This window comes from Peromyscus maniculatus, chromosome 5, assembly GCF_049852395.1.
Source record: "Peromyscus maniculatus bairdii isolate BWxNUB_F1_BW_parent chromosome 5, HU_Pman_BW_mat_3.1, whole genome shotgun sequence".
NCBI lineage: Eukaryota > Metazoa > Chordata > Mammalia > Rodentia > Cricetidae > Peromyscus > Peromyscus maniculatus.
This window is the reverse complement of record NC_134856.1, coordinates 115,642,276-115,663,364: the sequence shown is the minus strand read 5'-3', so window position 1 is coordinate 115,663,364 and position 21,089 is coordinate 115,642,276. Positions and strand designations below refer to the sequence as shown.

Here is a 21,089-nt window from a genome sequence, read left to right as displayed (position 1 = left end):
GCACGAGAGATGACACTACAAACAGAAAATGGACCCACGACTGAGAAGACAGGAGAGCCACCAAGAGGATGGCAGCAGGAACCCCACTGCCCCAGTCTGCTCAGGAAGGAGATCACAACGATTAAACACACTGGCAGCACAGAAACCTGGCAGAGTCAGAAACCTTACAGTGAGCAGAAGCACTTGACTATTTCCATTTCTAGGAAGATAGTTTTTAAAAGTAAATCATCAGAAACATGTAAAGGTGGTGTTAATGTAAGCCTTTAGTATGTTGTCTTCCTAAACTATATTCCAACGATGGTCAAAGATTGACAAAAGAATGTTCATTTATGCATAAGTTCAGGTTTATGCAAGCATGGATTTTAAATCTTTTTGATTGACCTTTAAATAATATACTTTATGTAAAATGCTCTCTAATAGTGAGTTGAAATGTTTTAATTAGAAAATCCTAACCAAGTTATTTATATAACCTGTTTTTTTTAAAGGTCTTGCTAGTTAAAAAAAATTCTAAGTATTATCAACTTAAGTAAGGATTACTTTTATCATGTGTGCCTGTGTTCATGAATACCATGTGTATTCAAGTGTCCAAGAAATCCAGAAGTGGACACTGGATCCCTTAGAGCTGGAGTTATAAGTGGTTGTGCTCACATGACAGAAATATTGGGACCCAAATTTGGATCTTCTGGAAAGGCAGCTGAACCATCCCTAGGCCCTTAACTAAGTACTTGAAGATCAACGGCTTGTATAAATTTCAAAGGAAACCACGCTGAAGAACTGTGTGTAGTACCACATGCGGGCAAAAGGAGGGTATGGGATCACAAACTAAAATGCTTCAGAGAAAAATGGTCTGTGGGAAAACCTGCCAATGCAGCTAATTGAAGTTTCAAAAGGAGGCAAAGGTTAACAAATTGAGACGATAACATCTATCCTTCATATTCACCTTCTCCGAGGAGACCTGCTTCTTCTTCTTGGAGACCTGCTGCGTCTCAATGGGGAACGGGATCTTCTTCTAATGGGAGACCTACTTCTTCTTCGGGTTGGAGACCACCTATTGATGGGGCTGGCATCTTTTGATCGTTCGCATCTACTGAGGATATCATCTCGAGGTCGTGTTCTTAAGGGGAACATATGCAAGTTAAGAGAACAAACTAAAAGAACCCTTTCAACATGTAAAGAACATAAGATTCACAAATTTAATGAGAGTAACTGTGATTAATTTATTTTGAATTACCATTTAAAGTCAGATGACTCCACTGGCATTATGGTGTTACAGGAGGCATACAATAAAAGTATTTCCCATGACCTCAGAATGAATAAATTTAAAGACTATTCATGTTAAAAAAAAAAACAAAAAACAAAAACTCAAATTTTGAATGTATAACTCAAAGGAAATTTACCTAAATAGGTCATAATATTCTATTTCCTTATTTTCAAGTGTCTATATATTGGTATTTCTATGGTTAAGAAATCTTATTTGTTTATTATATGTATGTGTGCATGCCTGTGCCTTGGCACATGTGTGAGGTCAGAGCTAACTTGAATTTTCTAAGATACAATTGTACATGTAAAGAGACTGGGCAAATTCACTTGTGGATTCTATGAAGAAGCTTCAAATATAACTAACAGACATCTCTACATGACCGTGAAAAATAAACCCATCTAATGTTCATCAGCAAAATACAGAACACCTACACTATAACTTACTGCTGTTATTTAAAAAAAAAAAAAACCTATATACTGTCACCAAAGTATTTTTCCCAAAATAGTATACCATCTGTACTTTGAGATAAATTGCAAGACTCCATTTATAAGAAAATGCTTATTTTCAACAATAATGTGCATACGAAGTAGACTAGCAGGATAAAAACTTATTGGGAGAGGCTGGAGAGGGATAGGGAGGCCAAGAACTTACAGGCTTCTGCATTATTTGGCCTTTTCTTCAGTCTGTATCTTTTTTGGATTAAAAAGGGAGGGGTGTTTCGAATATGCAAATTTGGTCTTCTATAGAACTTTCAGACTTTCCTATTGAACTAAAAGCAAACTGGGCTGACTAAAACACTTCAGATCAAGAGATCAATAAAACAGCCTCAAAGCAGAATGCTGAAGGAAAGGGGGGATTCTAATATAAGGCTACTTAGAAGTGAAGAGTAAAGAACCTCTTAAGATGGCACTTTGAAAACACTCTTCCAAGTTCCCAGAATGTGATGATTGAAACTTCAAGATCAACTTACAGTTACACTGAACATATTAGTATTAATAGGAATAAGTAAATAGCTAAGAATTCATACTATTTTTATAAGCCATCATCTTTTTAGGAAGTAAAACTTGGCAGATCAGATAATTTCAAAAGCACAATTCCTATATACACAATTAGCTGGTTTCTAAAAAGCCTCTCCTATTTTCCCCCAATTTAGTTCTATGATCCTAATCATTTCTTTGACTGTATACTGTACTTAGGGCCAGCATTACAGTTTAACCTGTAAACCCAGCAGTTAGGAGGCTGAAGTGAGAGCACTAGCTTTGAGGCCTGTCACAGCTATATCATGAGACCATGTCTCAACCCTGTCCCCACAAAAGAGGGAGTTTATGAAGGAACCCCACTCTCACTGAGCTAAGATTTAGTAAATTGCCTGGATTTAAATGGTTGATTGAGCAAATGAGAAGCTAAATTAAGTCAAGAATTTGAAAGAAATCACCAAGCTATTCATAAAACAAACACAAATTACTATCAAAACACTTAGTATTAATATAATTAATGCACTAAATTATACTACTATTACGAAACTCATCACTATCTCATTTAAAATTATCTCCACACTCTATTTTTCTTTTAAAATATAAACTAGTAAAAAGCTTGAATGTGGCTGGGTGGTGGTGGTGCACGCCTTTAATCCCAGCACTCAGGAGGCAGAGCCAGGCGGATCTCTGTGAGTTCAAGGCCAGCCTGGTCTACAGAACAAGATCCAGAACAGGAACCAAAACTACACAGAGAAACCCTGTCTCAAAACACCAAAAAGAAAAAAATGAGCTTGAATGTTTCATGAACAGGTTACCTTGGAGAAGAAAGTCGTCTCCTCTCTGGCTCTCTTCGTTTTCTTTCTAAGGATCGGCTCTTGGCCCTTCTACCTGGAGACAGAGTTCGAGAAGGTGATTTGCTCTGCTTAGATCTTCTGTCATTGACAAGTGGGGATCTACTTCTTCTTGACTTGTCTCGCTGTTTTGGAGACAAACTTCTTCTTTTAGGACTCCGGCCAGGTCTTCTACTAGGTGACCTATTTTCCTTCCCAGAAGAGGCATCTTTTGAAGGAGATTTAATTGGCTTCTTTTCTTTGTCAATTTCAGACCGTTTTGACTTTCGCTCTTTGGACCTTGACCTTCTGTCTTTGGATTTATCTCTTAAGTCAACTGGCGACCTGGATTTTTTAGATCGATCTCGACTTCTTTCATTTACAATTGGTGATTTCTTCCTATCCTTTATTTTACCTTTATCTTCAATCTTAATCTTCTCATCAGTAGGAGATCTGGCCTTCCCAATTTTTTCTTGGGACCGCCGTCTAAGGGTAGGGGACTTTGATTTTCTTGCTTGGTCTTGAGACTTGCTTCTTTTGGACGGACTTGTGGATTTCCTCCTCTCCTTGGACTTGCTCCTGTTTGCTTTCTCTCTCGCCATGTCAACAGCTCCCTTGCTTTTCCTTTTGTCCAACCTGTGTCTAGTCCGTTCTTTGGATCTGCTCTTACTTCGTTTTTTTGCACTATTTTTGTTGTCTGTAATTTCAAGTTTTCCCCGTGTACTGGAAGACCTGGTACTGGACCTATTTCCATTTCTTGCCTTTTCATGAATCTCCCCTTCTTCTTCGGAGCCAGACTCATAGCCTTGTAAAATGAGCCCCATTCCAGACTGGACCTTTCCCTCCATTAACTCATTATCAAGCTCAGCTTTAATCAAGGCTCTCTGTTTTTCCAAGTCTTCCAGCAAAGCTAAATCATCAAGTTTAGTTCTTTTTGCAGGGGAGAGGCCTTCTTTGTCAGAGGCATCTATAACTTCTTTTCTTTTGTGTTTCTTATGCTTATGCTTATGTTTGTGTTTTTTATCCCTATCTTCTTCTGAGGAATGTTTATGTTTCTTATGTTTACTTCTGTGTTTATGCTTCTTTTTTTTGTGACGACTGTGTTTATTTTGAGATTGGTCTTCTGATACTTCTCCATTTTCTTCATTTACACTCTTTTCAGAATTATCAGCATCATCCATTCTATAAACATATGAAACACATTTTACAAATCACAATATTTACCCAGTGTTCAGTTATAACAATAGTAAATGATACAATGAATCTCATTGTAACACATTAGCCACTAAAATGTTGTAAGTTTCAGATATTTTATTTCAAAGGCTGAGGTGGCAGAGACATAACAAATTGTTTTTAATAGTTGAATTAAAAATTAAAAGTAGTACCGGATATGTTTTTAAGAAAAATCATTTAACTGAAATGAAATCCAAACCAGCAACAATAAAATTCCGTTATTTGTAGTTACACAGAAACTCCAGAAATTTGATTTTAAACCAGCATCCCTCACAAATACTTAAACAAAAGGCCCACTTTCTCTTTTCATAAGGCACAGATACTGACATACTGGAAAGCTAATCTCTTCAACTTGATCAAACTCAGAACACTTGGTGTCTCTACAATAAGCCTAGCAGCTTACTTGTGAACACATCTCACCTAATCACCTCCTGAAAAAAAAAAAATCTCAGGGGCTAATATTGACCTGCTCCGAGTAAGCGGTCAGTGTGTACTGGAAGTTTCTCAAGATAACAGTAACAATATAAACAAACCCCTATGAGCTAAGACTTCAGAGAACTGGCCAGGAGTAAGGACTCCTGGTTTGTAGCTGCCTAGCTACAACCACCACAGTGAAAGACATTCTGGAGGTCAACAGCAGTCTAACACCAGAAACTCTGCAGGATTTGATCAAGTATTTGTTCAGCAAATTATTCGCTCTCTGTGAATTTCTCCAATAGAAACTGTTATCCAGTTCATATTCATAGGTGGATGCAAAAAAGAATGGACTAAGGGATGTTCTGTTTTAAACATGTGGGTTCTACTCAAAGAGTTTATGACTCTCCACTTATCAAGTGTCCAGTAATTCCAGATTAAATACCACCTCAACAGCATTGTAGATGCTCCTGGACTTACATGGGGTTGTGTCCCAGCACAGCCACTGTAAATTCAAAACATTCTAAATGAAATAACATATTGAATGTACCAATCTGTAAGCTCTGACAATCAGTAAGCATGTAACTTCTCCCTTTGAAGGCACTTCACTGCCTTCTACAAGATGGGTCCAAGAGCAAATTTAAGAGTCTTGGGTTCAGTCCACCACACTAATTTGGAAGAAGATGGAGCTCATCTGCCTTCAAATGATATATTCCTGGTGCTTTTGAGTAAGTTTTTTGTTTGTTTCTTGCAAAGGAAGAATCATGAGTCTATTCATCAGTCTCTGAACATTTTAAATGACCTACTATGATATGCAGATTTTCAGCAAGGTGACCAGAAAATAAAAATGTGCAAGGACATATTTGCCTCCCTCAAGGAAAGTATAGTCCAGTGGGAAAGAACACCACACAAACAACCACAAAACATTAGAGAAGTACCAAGAGCAAAACAATAGCAGAAGACACAAACAAGGGGGTGATGGAACACAGAAGGATCACTTAGACCCATTTTTTGAGAATAGACAAGAAGGGTGTTTTATAGATCACATGAGTAGGTATGTGTATGTATGGGGGGGGGTCCAACTCATTTGTTAAGTGAGCACATTAAAAAAAAGGTGTTAACTGAGAAGGAATGTGAGCTAAAAACTAAAGGTGCAGTACAGTATTGTAGAGAGTGAGCAAAGAATGTGGGGAGACAGCACTTGGAATAATAGAGAAAGCAGACAGCACAAGCCAGTCATGGAGAGAAAACCACACGCAGGTGGCTGTGGTCAGGCACCAACTCTGTGAAGACTGTAGTCTAGCCAAGGCTACAATCTCAAGTGAAACACCTGCAGATGACCAAGAGTGAGTCTAGGTGTGACACAACTAAAGGGCCGCTGAGAACCCAAAGGCACAAGAACTGCAAGGTTAAAGTGCTGGCTGGGTTATCTAGAAAAGCACTATCATTTCTGGGGATTGTAGCAGGAGCTGGGGTGTACAGCCTTTTTCTCTGGCAGGCCTCAGTTTTTAATAAGTTGGTAGGGGAGAGGAATACAGAGTATTTCTGAGAAGTTATCAGCTGACAACAATGAAGGCGTGAAAAACACATGGCCATTACATGGTACTAAACAAAAGGAACCCTGAAATCTACCAACTTCCATTTCTGAAAAAGTACTGAAGAGACATGCAGAGGACACTGTTCTATGAGGAGTCGGGTTTTAGTGTAGGCCAATTTCTTGTTAGTAGATGTTTTAGTATGGTCCCCTGAATGCAGTTTTTCCCTTGAATCTTAATTGACTGGGGGAAAAGTTCAAGAAAAATTACACCAATTGTTTAAAGATAAAACATTCATTTTAAATGTGCATAAAATGTAAGCATCCATAGTAAAGAATTTTAGTCATAAAAGTAACCCTAAGTTACACTACATAAAAATTCACTTAAAATGAAAGTAAGCAGTCCCCAAGGTAGGCTGTTGCAGTTTAAACTTGGTTCCACTACTGTACTAGTACTAAGGATTTGGCAAGGACCCCTGTCCCCCCACTCTTAAATGTGGTTTCTCTGTGTAGCCCTGGCTGTCCTGGAACTTGATTTGTAGATCAGGTTGGCCTCAAACTCAGAGATCCACCTACCTCTGGTGTTGGCAAGTTTAATGTGTCTGTAAGCTCAGGTGGGGAAAACAACCACACCTACCTAAAGACATTAAATGCTTATTTGTAACAGTGTTTAGCATGAACTGCCCCCCCCCAGGTATTACTGTATACACATTAGACAAATATGCCTATTCAAACACACCCTGTGGAGATGACTGAGCGGTTAATTAAGTTACTGAAGGAATACCATCAAAAGAGGATGGTTTTAGAACCAAACTGCCTGACTCAAAGTGCTGGCCAACATACCACAACTAGTGTAACCCTGGGAAAGGTGCTCCTCTACTGCCATTTTCTGCAGCTACAAAGACTGGATAATCAGTAACACGGACAAATCACAGGTTTGTTGTGACAATTAGATTAAATTCGCATGGAATGTGCTCACAGTAATTACACAAGAGCCCTGCTTTTGCTTCCTTAGCACAGAGTGCTCCCCAGAAGACTTCTTTCTGTGCACACCTAATACTCCTTGATATTAATATGCAATACCCTAAGTGATTCAAATATACTCATTTCCTCCCCCCCCCCCCCCCCGCTCCCCCAAAATCTGTTTTTTTATGTTAAGTATAGCCTTTAACTTTAGGTATGAAATAAGTTCCATTAGAAATAGTGACATTATCTAGCTCTTAAAAAAACTATAATTTTACAAATTATAATTTCCTGATAAAAATGTTATCTTAGGACAAACGTTAACAAATCCTACACACCCATACAGCAGAATTCTATCTTCTTCAGTTCATCTTTCAAAACAAACTTCAGAAAACAAACGTTATAGTTTTTAGGGTTCCAAGGGCACCTCAGTGGTAGAGTGCCTAGCATGGGTCAAACCTTGGTACTACACAAGTCCCACAAGAAATGGGTATATAAATAAAGTAGCAAACACGGGTTCATTATCAACAGCTTTCTCTTAAGGCTGCTGGTTAAGAAAACTGGTGGTTTCTTAGACAGTTTACATGGACAACAGAGACTATATAAATCTATTCTTTACATTTGTATTTTACAATGTAACAAATGAATGTGCATAAACCTGTCATGACAAGTATTTACTGATAATCTATTACCAAGTATTGGTTAACATTTATTCACATTATCCAGGATCCAAGCTGAATATAAAGCAGAAACAACACAGGGGGGTTCAGCAGTCTGCTCACTTGTTAGGTTTTACTCTGTAAGCAACCTAGGTCTTGGGAGGATCTGGCACAATAAATACAGACATGGAACAACTTCAAAATAATAGGAAGTCAATAATTACCAAGCACTAGTGTTATTTTAACTTTCTCTTTCACAAATTTCTCCCAGAAAACAGGTAGGGTAAGGTGGAGTATCACAATGCAATCCAGGCTGGTTTGGGACTTTTGTTCCTCCTGCCTCAGCTTTGCAAGTACTGGGATTAGAAACATGCACCATCATAAGCAGCTCAAAGTCAGACAGGGTCTCACTATATAGCCCTACCTGGCTTGGAATGTAGAGAAATCTGCTCCCCTAGAGTTGGAATTAAAAAAATATAATACCATGTCTAGTTATCAACAGATTTTTTTTTCTTTTTAAAAAATTTTTGGCTTTTCAAGACAGAGTTGATGTGTAGCCCTGGTTGTCATGAAACTCATTCTATAGACTAGGCTGGCCTCAAACTCAAAGATTCTACCTTTGCCGATGAAGTGCTGGGTTTAAATGCATGCATCACCACTGCCAGCTAGGATAGTCATAATTTGGAACGATTCAACGTATCCATTAGCAAGCTAGACAATTGTTTTTTAAAAATACAATTCCTAAAAAATATATTAATGTTGAGCAAATGAATGCAGAGGAAGTAGTTAAATAAATTTTTTTACAAACTGAAATACTTTTTTTCGAGACAGGGTTGGTTTTTCTATGTAGCTTTGGCGCCTTTCCTTGAACTCACAGAGATCCACCTGCCTCTGCCTCCCAAGTGCTGGGATTAAAGGCATGCACCCCTACTACCCCGACCTGAAATACTTTTGAAAAAGAATTGATGTAGACTTAAGTTTGAATGGATCCCAAAGACCAATTAATCCTAGACCTAGCTTCTGACCTTACCTTTTCCAATTAATGTTCTAGAAATTAAATTTTAATGAATCAGAAATATCACATCAAAAGCACATCTTGGCTGGGAATGGCAGGGCATGCTTGGGAGGATGGCCTGAAGGACATGGCCAACCCTCATGGGAGTGGGGTGCATCTCTGTGGTAGAGTGCTTACTTAGGCTAGCATATGTGAGGTTCTGAGTTCACTCCTAGTACCAGGCCCTTCTCAATAATCTCAGGCTGAGAATGTGGCTCAGGGGTAAAGTACTAGTTTATTAACATCTGCAAAAGGGAACTGAGTTTGAGCCTTAATCCCTCTTCACCCCCTACAGGGATCTTTCGGGGACACTAGCAAAAAATATTATTTCAAACCTTAAGGGCACCTGAAAAGGGAGTCACAGTACAGCAGTCTGAAGAGGGATTTTAAAACCAGACTGCACAAATTTAAATGTGCCTATCACAGTGTGACCTTGAGCAAACTACTTTATTTCTCTATGTTAGTTTCATCACCCATAAAATACCAGCCATCTACCTCAACAGTATCTACCTCAATAGTATTGTTACAAGAATTAATGAGCTGCCATTTGATGATTTGAATAGTACCTGGTCGCTAATGACTGCAATTTTTTTTTTTTTTTTTTAAAGCTGAACTAAAGAAGCTGACAAATGTGCAGGCCATTACAACGAAAGCCCTTTGAGCCTTTGAGGAATTTTTAAACTATGTAATATATGTATTCTTTCTTAATTTCCTATTAGAATAGCTTCCCTGTAACTATAAGCTATTGAGTGTAACTACAAGCCATTAAAACACTGTTTGAGCACTATTGTCAAAATACACATAGTGCCTACTTTCATATCAAATTGTCACTTTCTTCATTAATTACTTTCAAATTAGCCACAATAGGACACAGAAAAAATATTCCATTTACACAATTTCTTTGGGGAAAGGGAGGGTAAATTAAAGACTACCATCAGTGTTATGTTCAATTGTCAGAGCCTAAACAAATGCATGTTTACAACTATAGTGTTATTTACACATGCAAATGTAATAGGGCTGAATCATCCTCAAAATGAACTCTCCCTTCAAATTAAATAAATGGACATAATACTCAGAACATATTACTAGAACACTTAGCTGTACAGCCGAAGACATCCATTGTACTGACTGAACTGACATCCTGTAACTGCCACACCGTGAACTGAGAAACATTAAGCTGAGTAGTTAAAACCCTATCTGTTCTCTGCTAAGCCAAGTTGTCACAACAAAACATACTTAACCAAAAAGAAAAAAAAAAAAAAAACCCGCTGAATTCTCTGTCAAATTAAGTAAGGCAAATGAAAGGGGAACTCAGGACTTCTTCAGCAAAGTCAAGTTATCTGGTAGCAAAGCTGTCCTCTATCACAAGTTGCTGGAGACGGTATCAAACGCTTTCCTAAAGAGGCTGGGAACACTAGATAATGCAAATGTAAAGGGGGGGGTGCATGGTCTTCAATGCCATTCTCTTTCAAGTTAAGCTTTCCTAGCATAAATATGAGAGAGAGAGAAAAAAAAAACTGCTCTTATTTAAGCAACGGCTAGCCTTTGACTATTTACTTGGTCTCAACTTTTATATTAGCTTAATTATAAACAGATTAGTATGGTTTAGAAGTAGCAACAATTCCCAATACTTCTCCCATATGTCTTCCTATGAACTGGGGCAAAAACTGTCAGGCATCAAAAACCAGATAGGCTACCTTACTTTGCCTCAAGTTTGAAAGTTGGAAATAAGCTGCCCATGGACTGAGAAATACCGGGTTGTGGTTGGAGCAGAAGGCGAAAGACTTCGCTAGCACAATTTCCGGGACAGTCGAAAAGTGTGACCCTAGCACCTCCATCTCTGCTCTTCCCATCAGCGGGACCGCAGGGATACTGTATGCGTTAGGAAAGCGGGGCTTGCCTTGCCTGCCGCCACTGCCCCTCGGGTCCCGCACGCGGAGGCTGAGACCAGAGAGCTCCACCGTCCCCAGGGGAGGCGCAGGAAGGCGCGACCTCAGGGCAGCCGCAGCCGCCACGCGAACTGGACCTGTAGAGGCCGCTCGTGCCGCCGCCTCCCGGGGCAACGACGCGCAGCAGGCCGCGCTGCCGGGGCCCCAACAGCCGCGGCCCCACGGGCAGCAAAGCCGGGGCCGCTCCCACGCCTCCCATCGCACCACCCATGGCGCGCGGAAAGGCAAAGTTTGGCAGTCGCCGTTAGGCCTGAACTTTCCCGCCCGTCGCGCAGGTCACCGCCGCCTCCCGTCCGGCGGCCCGCGGGCCCAGCTCCGACCCCCCCGCACAGTCCACTTACTCCGGCTGCTCCCGCAACGACGGGGCCTCCGCGGCGGCCATCTTGCACTTCCCGACTTCTCCGCCGCTCTGGCGGCGGATCCGTGAACCGTGGACGCCAGGGGAAGCGGAGGAAGAAGGGAAAGGCAGTCGCGCATGTGCACAGCACGTAGAGAAGAGCGGCACTCCGAGTCCGCGCTAAGAATCCGGATAGAAAAGCCCTACGTCCGGGGGCGGGACCGACGAGTGCCTTGATGTAATTTCCGGAGCCAGGGGGCGGAGCAAGCGGAGATCAAGGCCTTTCTAGCTTGAGTGACAGTCCCTATGGAAGCTAAGTGTTGACGTGCAGAAACTTGCTGGAGTAAGGAGCAAAGGGCTAGGGTGCTGGTACCGAGAGTGCATTTCTGGGAGCTGATTCTCCGTGAGGCCCAGAAGTGGGTGAAAATATCTGTCTCGTACTGCTGCCGATTGATTTGCTGAAAGCTTTTAAGCCGTCAGAATATCTCCCATGTCCCCCTTTGACCTTCTGTTCTTTGTGGTATGCTTTATATGGGAATCAAGCTTTGTTTTTGGAAGTGATAAGTAGGAAACAAATAATGGACGCTGTCTGATACCGAACTGTGGCCAATTTCAGATTTACATAAACCATTCTTAAAAGAGCAAAATAAACCAATCTAAGGAATTTGGGGCAAAATTTTCCTTTGAAGATTTTTTTTTCCCCCACCAAGTTCATTTCCATGTTATTATCAGTTTGAGAGCGAAATAGAGAAGTTTAAAACATCCCAAATTGCTACTGTTAACAGTTAGTAAAGGTAAACCAAGCGTTAGCTTAATCCTTCAGGAAACGTTTACAAAGTGACAGACAAGCCAAACAATTCCTTCTTGTACTTTTTCCACCTCGGGAGCCCTGGTACCGGAACGCCCTGATCCGTAGCCACAGTTTCCAAGGACCGGGGAGGAAGTGAACACTCCGAGGCGGAACCAGCTTCCCGGAAGTCTTTGGCCTGCTAGAAAGACGCATGCGTGCTTGCGTCCTGGGGAAAGCGTGGGCGTGTTCAAAGCGGGCGGCGGCGGCGGCTGCTGCCATGCTGCTGTGGCAGGCTGGCTCAGCGAGGCCGTGCCAGTTCCGGGCTCCTGCCCAGCGTGTCTCCGCCTCCCGGCCCCAGCCAGGACCTCTCCTCTGTCCGCAGCGTCAGTGGAGACGCTGGCGGAGATTGCGTCTGCGCTCTGCGCTGCCCTGCGGACCCCAGGTTCCCTCCGGTAGAGGTCCGTCCTGTCCGGTGACACGGTGGGGACGACAGCGCTTGGCACGCCGCGGGCCGACAATGCAGAAAGTTGCGGCTTTGGAGGCAAGCGCGTCTTTGTGAACGCTTCATCCGTTCCTACCATCTGTGCTTGCTTCAAGTGTTATTCTAAACGAGATACACATTCCTGAAATAATTGGAAAATGTTTTTGAGTTTATTCCCGTGGAAAGCTGTTAAACGCGTACCTTCTAAAAGACACAGTAGTCATCAATCCCAGTAAGCTCTTAATAGGCTCATTGTGACAGACTACCAACAAATTACCGGGATCGTAAAATATGTTGACTCTTGTAGTTACCAAGTGTCTTTGAAGAGTGGAGAACGCCATTTGGACGGCACTTGAGTTTAGACTTGGAATTTGGAGCTTTGAGGGAAGACGCAAAACTGATGTTAACAAGCATGAGGCATCATGCCTGTCTTAACTTAGCTTTTTTGTTGTTTTGAAGCAGTTCTGGTGCATTTATGAAAACGGGACAAACTCAAAGTAAAGAAAAAAAATCACCCTCCATTGCCCACATTGAACCAACAAGAATATGTTGGTTTGTTTTTAGCCTTTCCCTATGTGAAATATTAGATTCTCTGACTCTTGTGTACACAATGTCATAGTTTGCTCTCATGTAACAGTTCTCAATGCTTATGTCATTCTGGTTTGACCCACATCTTCTAACTACATTGTTGTCCTTGTTACTAGGTGTCTAGATTGTATCAACTTTGCACTATTATAACTATGAAGAGAAACAGCTAGAACGGTGTTTAGAAAACAAGAGTGCTGGCTGGTGAGGTGGATCAGATGCCTGCCAATAGGCCTGAGGAGCTAGGTTCGATACCCAGACTCCCTCGTGAATTGTCTTCTGCCCTCTATTCATGCAAAATAAGATATAATAAAAATGTTTTTAAAAAAACATAGGATTTATGTCAATAAAGGGCTTCATCATTTACCGTGCAACTAAGACTAACTCATTTTCTTATTTTTCTAGTTTTACCAATCAATAATAGGGGGATAATAGTTCTCATTGTAGAAAAAGGAAATAATGACCAAAATGCCTATATGAATAAATAGTAGTTACTAATAGAGAAAAGTATTTCTTGTGTGATTTTCTTTTTGGTGACTTATGATTTATTTTTATATTCTGTGTATAAGTACAATCATTGCATGGTACCTCCACTAAAGAAAACACAGAAAGTCTGTATTGCCTGCTGGTAACTGCACAGGGAATTTACCCAGATCACGCAGCCCCGAACTTGCTTGCTTGCTTGTTTTCTTTCTTTCTCTCTCTCTCTCTTTCTTTCTTTCTTTCTTTCTTTCTTTCTTTCTTTCTTTCTTTCTTTCTTTCTTTCTTTCTTTCTTTCTTTCTTCCTTTCTTCCTTTCTTCCTTCCTTCCTTCCTTCCTTCCTTCCTTCCTTCCTTCCTTCCTTCCTTTATTTATTTTGTCCTTTATGTACAAAAACCACATCCTTGTTGACACACTTTGATTAGCATTAACAGTAAGGGAGGAAAACTACAGAAGCCAAAAAACAAGGTAAGGACATTTAGGGACTTTCCTAGGTCCAGGAACCAGGGACCAGGTCTTGGATGGATAAGGTCGATGTTCCCATTTTGGCAGGTTTTGGGACCTGTATGCTAAGTTCTAAGGTCAGAATGGTGCCGCCAACATGACATCAGTTGTGCTAAGGTCTGGGGGCCTGTTACTCTATTGCCACACTAGATGTAAGGGGTTTGATGGCTTTTCTTGTTTTGGTGTAACAAATATTGGAATTAGAAATTATGTTTTTACATTAAGAAAAAATTAATTGTATTCTTTTTACCCATCATCATTCATGTTTAGGAATATCCTTTCTCAGACTTAGGCATATGTATATTATGTTTTTCAAAATAGAATTATATTATAAATTTGGTTTAATTATTTGCTAAGGATAGTGAAGATGAAGTTTTGGCAGAAGCTAGGGCATGATGACACACGCCTTTAATACCAGCACTCAGGAGGCAGAGGCAGGCAGGTATCTATGAGTTTGAGGCTACCCTGGTTTACATAATTTCAGGACTATGTAGAGAGATCCTGTCTCAAAAAACGGAGTGAGAGAGATGGAAGGTGTTAAAGGTGTGGGGATAAAGCTATAAAGAGAGCTGGTAGAATTTGGACTTCTATCCTTCTGCTGCCAGCCACCGCCATGTGAAGATGTTAAGGTACTGGTAAGCCATGTGCCACGTGGCAACTTTTAGATCAATAGAAATGGATTGATTTAAGATATAAGAACAGGTGCTCTCTTAGGCAGCACATATACTAAAATTGGAACGATACAGAGAAGATTAGCATGGCCCCTGTGCAAGGATGACACACAAATTCGTGAAGCGTTCCATATTTTTTTCTTCACAGACCTGGAAAGAATAATACTCAACTTCATATGGAAAAACAAAAAACCCAGGATAGCCAAAAGAATCCTGTACAATAAAACAACCTCTGGAGGCATCACAATCCCTGACTTCAAGCTCTACTATAGAGCTACAGTAAGATATAAGAACAGTTAGCAAGGAGCCTGCCACAGCCATACAGTTTATAAGTAATATAAGTTTCTGTGTGTTTACTTGGTTGGGTTTGAACAGCTGCAGGCCTGGTGGGTGAGAGAGATTTGTCCTGACCATGGGCCAAGCAGGACTGGGGAAAACTCTAGCTACAGGATAGTGCTTCTGTTGCCCTTAGTAGTTAACAGCAAGGTAAGAAAAGAAGAGCAGATTCTAGATGCATGAAGGCGGTGAAAATTTAGTACTAGTCTTTTTGTACCCTCAGAATAGAGCATATATACATTGTGATGGTTTGCTTTCTCATCTAACAGTAATTTTTACTTAATTTTAGTTTCAGTAAGCATTTTATCCTTGTTACAAGGTGTCTAGCTTATATCAGCTCTGTGCTGTCTATATAACTAATGAGGCAATAGCAAGAGCAGTGTTGAGAACATGGCATTCAAGACAGACTTCAGCCTCATCATTTACTATGTAACTGTGCATGACTAAGTTTTTTTTTAACTTTACTGATCTTACAAATCAGTAACATAAGAAAAGTTCTCATGGCATAAAATTATTATGAAATGAAATAAGTAGATAATTATTTATGTTTAATCTCAAACCAAATGTCTAATTAACAATTAGCTATACTATAGCTCAGTGGTAGAACATTTGCTTAGCATGTATGAGGCTGCCACACACACACACACACACAAAGTAAAATAAAGTAAGGAAGACATGTAAGAAGGAAAGACAATTGAATCTTAGAACCAGATAGAGTAGTTCACACCGATGATCCCAGTGCTTGAGCAATGGAGGCATGTGTCCAGGTCATCCCCTGCTACTTGGTGAGCTTGGGGTCAGCCTGAGCTACAGAAGACCTGGTCTCAAGCCAACAAAAAAGAAAGTCAGTTCTCTAAGATTTCAGCTGTTGTTGAGGTGCCTTTTCCTTTTCATTTATTTTTACCATAATGCAGTATTTGATTCTCTGTTTTTAATGTGGAGATACTTGCCAGCCTTATCTCTGCATAACAATTCAATCCTTTTATCATTATAAAAATGTACCAGTGTATCCTAGTTAGCTATAACTGTCAACTTGATATAGCCTATAGTTATCAGAGAAAGGAGTCTCAATCACAGCATTTCCCAGATTGGACTGACTTGTGGGCATGCCATGGTTGTTAATTCAGGTAGGAGGGCCAACCCACTGCTGGCAGCACCATTCCCTGGGCAGGCAGCCCTGAACTCCAGGAAAGCTAGCTAAGCATGAGCCAATGATCATGCCAGCAAGGAGTATTCCTCCATGGTTTCTGATGTACTTGGCTGGGAGTGAGTTTCCTGGCTAGAGGCAGGCCTGTCTTTGAGTTCATGCTTGAGTTCTTGCCCTGACGTCCCTTAATGATTGATTGTGACCTGGAAGTATCACCCAAGTAAATCCTTTCTTCCCCTAGATTACTTTTGGCCAGAGAATTTTAATGATAGCCACAGAATGAAACTAGAACTCTGTATTTCACTAGTAACGATTTTACTTTGAAGTTTCTTTTGCCTGATGTTGGTACTGGTAGCCTTTATACGGGTTGATGTTTCTACAAGCAGTGCCAGTAAGTCTAAGGAGTGTCTCCTCTAGAAACATTTTATTGGATCTTGTTTCTTTAAAAAGAAAGAAAATCTAGTGTGACAATGTGTGCATCTTGATTGGTTAATCCCATCATAGTTAACATGGTTATTACGTAATTAGATTTGTCTGCCATATTTTGTTTTCTAACTTTGTTCTTCTAGCTCGCTTTTATGACTTTCTTTTGCACCCAATGACCATGATATAGCATCAAAATTTCTTTAGTGATACTTTTTCACTTTCTAAAAGCTGATTTCCTTCTTAGTCATTCTAGAGCTTACCATGCACATCTTCCCTCACCAGAGTGGGAGTTACTAATTTAGCTCCAGTGCTATGGAAATCTTACTCTAATATAGTTTATTGTTTCCTTATTTCATGTGGTAGAAACACTAAACTCACCAATATAATTATAATTGCTGCTTTTTTGTCTTTTAAAGAATGGAAGAACTGAAGAAGTCAAATGTGAATTTATGGCTTTTGTTACATTAACTTTATCCTCCCAGATTCTGTTTTTGTTTTTGTTTTGTTTTGTTTTTTTCTTGTGGAATTCAATTTGCCATCTGAAGTAATTTCTAAAGCTTTGCTCTGCTCTGCTGTGTAGCAATTTTGTCTTGGTTGGAGGTTCCTTAAGACTAAGGAAGTCCCTGGTGTGGGACATGACCCTTAATGTCAATATTCAGGAGGCAGAGGCAGGAGGATCTTTATGAATTCCAGGTCAGCCAGGGGTGCATAGTGAGACTTTTGTCTCAGAGAGAGAGAGAGAGAAAGAGACTCAGAAAGTTCCAAATTGAAATACTTGGAAGTCTTCTTAACACTCAGGAAGTAAACACCTCACAAGACTCTTAAGGTTCATATTCACCCAAGGCATAACAAGCAGTATTAACTGCTAAGGAGATTCTCCAGCCTGTTGGCCTGCCTGGAGGGTAGGTCAGCAGATTAGTTTGCCAAGTTGGGTTTTGATGGAATTGTTTCTTTGCTCTGTCATTGGTTCCCTATGTGGGATGAGTAGACATTTGCCCACATCTCCTTGGGAAAAGTCACACAATGCAATTGGCTTCTTAACAAGGACTGACAGCCAATGGTGACTTGGGAAGGAGTGATTAAATGACCATGCAATAAGTGCTGAGACATGCTCAAGTGGATGATCTATGTGAGGATGGAGCATCCATGGGAACTGTGGGGATATATTGTGTACCCTGATAAACTTATCTGCAAATCAGAGGACAGAGCCAGCCACTAGATTAGACGTAGAGGCCAGACAGTGGTGGCACACACCCTTAATCGTGTCACTTGGGAGGCAGAGATCCATCAATGCCACACTGGGAACAGAGTCAGGCAGTGGTGGCCCACACCTTTAATCCCAGTACTTGAGATTTCATGCCTTTGCTTGGAAAGCACACACACCTTTAATCCCAGGAAGTCACATGGCTGGGTGGAGAAAAAAAAAAGTGACATGGCTGAGGAGACAGGAACTAAGCAGCAGTTCAGCTGAGACCCTCAGGGTGAGGACTCAGTGACTTTCAGTCTGAGGATTCATGGAAATAGAATTGGCTGAGGAGTTGGCAAGGTGAGGTTGTCTGTAGCTTGTTCTGCTTCTCTGATCTTCCCAGCTTTCACCCCAAGCTCTGGCTCTGGGTGTTTTTTGTTTGTTTTGTTTGTTTGTTTGTTTAATAAGACCTTTTAAGATTCTTGTTACAGGGAACAATCCCCATGCAGCTATCTTTTCCTTTGTGGCTTGGGATTGTATGCCTCCTTTGTTATAGCAGTGTTTGTGTGCGCCTATAATGGGTGATAGGACACGCAACCATGGATGAGCTGAGAATGAGGTGTCCATAAAGAGAATCCAGGGCTGTCTTCTATGTGGTATGGAGTAGCACACCTGCTTAATGGGATTAACCATGTGAGTATGGGGATGCCTTGGAAACGATTAAAGGATATAAGAATGTGTTGCAGTCTCGGGTATACATGGGTCTGGGTGGCCAGTAATACTGGCTAAGTGGCTACAGCTATGTGCAATAAAACACGAAGCTGATGCAGAAATCACTGCCCAGGGAGAACTTGATTGTTTATGGGATCATTACAAAAGGGAAGGCGTGTGCACCGAGCATGATGTGCTTTCGGCTTCCCTCTGACCTAGGCCTCAATGACTCTTCCTCTTGTCTACGCAACTGAAGTCACAAGCTTCTTACTCGGCACATTCTTTTAAAGAGTCTCATGCCTTTCCACCATTTTTGTCAATTATACACTGAGCTCTTTTTTTTTATTATTTATTTGTTGTTTTGTCTTTGTTTTTTTGAGACAGAGTTTCTCTGTGTAGCTTTCGAGCCTGTTCTGGAACTCACTCTGTAGACCAGGCTGGCCTTGAACTCACAGAGATCCACCTGCCTCTGCCTCCTGGGTGCTGGGATTAAAGGTGTGCACCACCACCCAGCCTATGCTGAGTTCTTGATATATTTATTGACTGTCTGATAGAGATCTTACACTGAAACTTGGCATAGTGGTGCCTACTATTCCCAGCACTTGGTAGGAGGAGGCAGGAAAATCAGAAGTTCAAGATAATCCCTGGCTACAAAGTGAATTAGGGGCCAACATGGGCTACATGAAACCCTATCTCAAAAATCAAATAAATGAAGGGAAAGGGAAGGAAGATTGCACAGAACTTGGCTAAAACTTTATTCTTATTCCCTCTCTCTACTAAATTGTCTCCTGTCTTCCTTACCTCAGTACATTCCAGCTTTATTTGTTGGCTCTTTAAATAAGTCATCAAGTTCATAAGGATTATCATCAAGTATCAGCAAGCACTATTAATTTCACCACTAAAACAGTGAACTCATCTGTCTCCCCAAATTCTAGTAGCACAGTCTCAATCTAAGCCTTGGTCTTGTAACTCTTTGCTGTGTTACTTTTCCTGAGACATGAATGCGTCTGTTTTCCCCCACGAAGAGCACCAACAACCAACCAAAGAAAAGATTCCACCCAAGTCTAACTCGTAAACCAATGAAGTTTATTGGGTTTACTTATTGGCGCATAGGTGAGGGAGTGTAAATGACCCCAAAAGTGCTGCACCACTGGAAAGCCCCACGTGGGCGTGGGTGGCAGTCTCCTGAAGGCTGCAGGGTTGGCGTCCTTTCCTCATCATTTACCTTCTACCCTCTATGTCCTCTAGCACCTCCCAAGAACATGGAATTCTGGATCGGATTTTGTGCAGAACTGGGGGAAATTAGGGAAGGAGTGGCTGGGATCTCAGTTGAAGGTCCAGTGATTCTCCCTGTGAGAGAGCGTTAACAGGCCCAAGTTTGTTGAGAACCTCATACAGGTAGTCACAGCTCTGTTAAGATGGTACCAGCTGTGCTAGGCCTGCAGGACAGTGTTTGTGATGTGGTGATGGCAGTTCTTGGTTGTCAACTTGACTACATTTGGAAGGAACTAAAATCCAAGTGGCTGGGCACACCTGTGAGATTTTTCTCAATAATTTAAATAATTTGAAATGAGAAGACCTACCCTAAATCCCGGATCTTTTGAGGTGGGAAGATCCACTTTCTGGTGACAACCTATGATGAATGTGGAAGAAGGAAGGTATTAGCATTGAAACATTACCTGACCAGCCCCTTGAAAGAAGGAAGCACTTGCTCTTTGCCTGCTTGCTTTTGCTCTTGCTGGCAAGTCCATTCCTTCACTAACAGTAGAGCTACTACTTCAGTATTCTGGCCTATACTGAAGACCTGCAGGGACATCCAGCCTCGTGGACTGAACAACTACTGGGTTCTGGGACTTTCCTTTGATAGGCAGCCATTGTTAGACTAGCTGGACAATAACCTCTAAGCCACTCTAATAAATCGCCTTTACATGTATATGTATATACATATTATACATATATATTCATATTATCTGTTCTGCTCCTCTAGAGAGCCCTAATACAGTGTTCAAATGCATTCCTGTGGTTATCTCTTCTGTGACTTTTCTACTTCTCTCTTTGCTTTGCTCCAAACTATTTTCCACCTAGAAATCAGAGTATACTGTCTGTAGACGAATTTCTAAATGGTCTTATTAAATAAAAAAACATGGAGCCAGATATAGGGGTTAAGCTTGAGAGAGATCAGAGGAATAGGAACAGCCACAAGCTAACCTCTCCTCACCAACTCCACAGCTTCCAAATGCGAGCAACTTCCTGTCTACCCCTGCCTATAAGCCTTGCTGTTCTGCCATCTGATTTGCTTTCTCTGTCCAGCTACATCACTTCCTCTTCCTGCCCAGCTCTGTCACTTCCTGTCTGTCTGTACAGACCTCCATACCTCCATGGTTAACTAGTGTTGGAATTTAAGGTGTGTGCCACCACACCTGGCTCTGTTTCCGGTGTGGCCTTGAACTCACAGAGATCCGGACAGAGATCTGCCTCCCAAGTGATAGGATTAAAGGCGTGTGCTACATTGCATGACTTTTGTGTTTACTTATAATGGCTTGTTTTTTTCTCTGATCTCC

General features: G+C 41.1%; 1 protein-coding gene and 1 non-coding gene across 8 annotated transcripts in view; one reads left to right on the top strand and one right to left on the bottom strand.

Moving 5' to 3' along the window:
* Positions 1-13,564, bottom strand: part of Prp4k (pre-mRNA processing factor kinase PRP4K) — a 32,210-nt gene extending 18,646 nt beyond the window's left edge. For all 7 annotated transcript variants that reach the window (XR_013051561.1, XR_013051559.1, XR_013051558.1 and 4 more), the window contains exons 1-3: positions 11,216-13,564; positions 3,054-4,250; positions 941-1,114 (exon numbers count right to left, since the gene is read on the bottom strand). Coding sequence is in view for 1 of the 7 variants with exons in the window: in XM_042278334.2 (XP_042134268.2) it covers positions 941-1,114; positions 3,054-4,250; positions 11,216-11,256 (1,412 nt within the window). In the remaining 6 variants the exon portion in view is untranslated. The remainder of the gene's footprint in view (positions 1-940; positions 1,115-3,053; positions 4,251-11,215) is intronic.
* Positions 13,565-14,753: 1,189 nt separating this feature from the next.
* Positions 14,754-14,860, top strand: LOC121829945 (U6 spliceosomal RNA). Its single transcript, XR_006072984.1, has one exon. It is a non-coding gene; the product is annotated as a U6 spliceosomal RNA (small nuclear RNA).
* Positions 14,861-21,089: the final 6,229 nt, after the last annotated feature.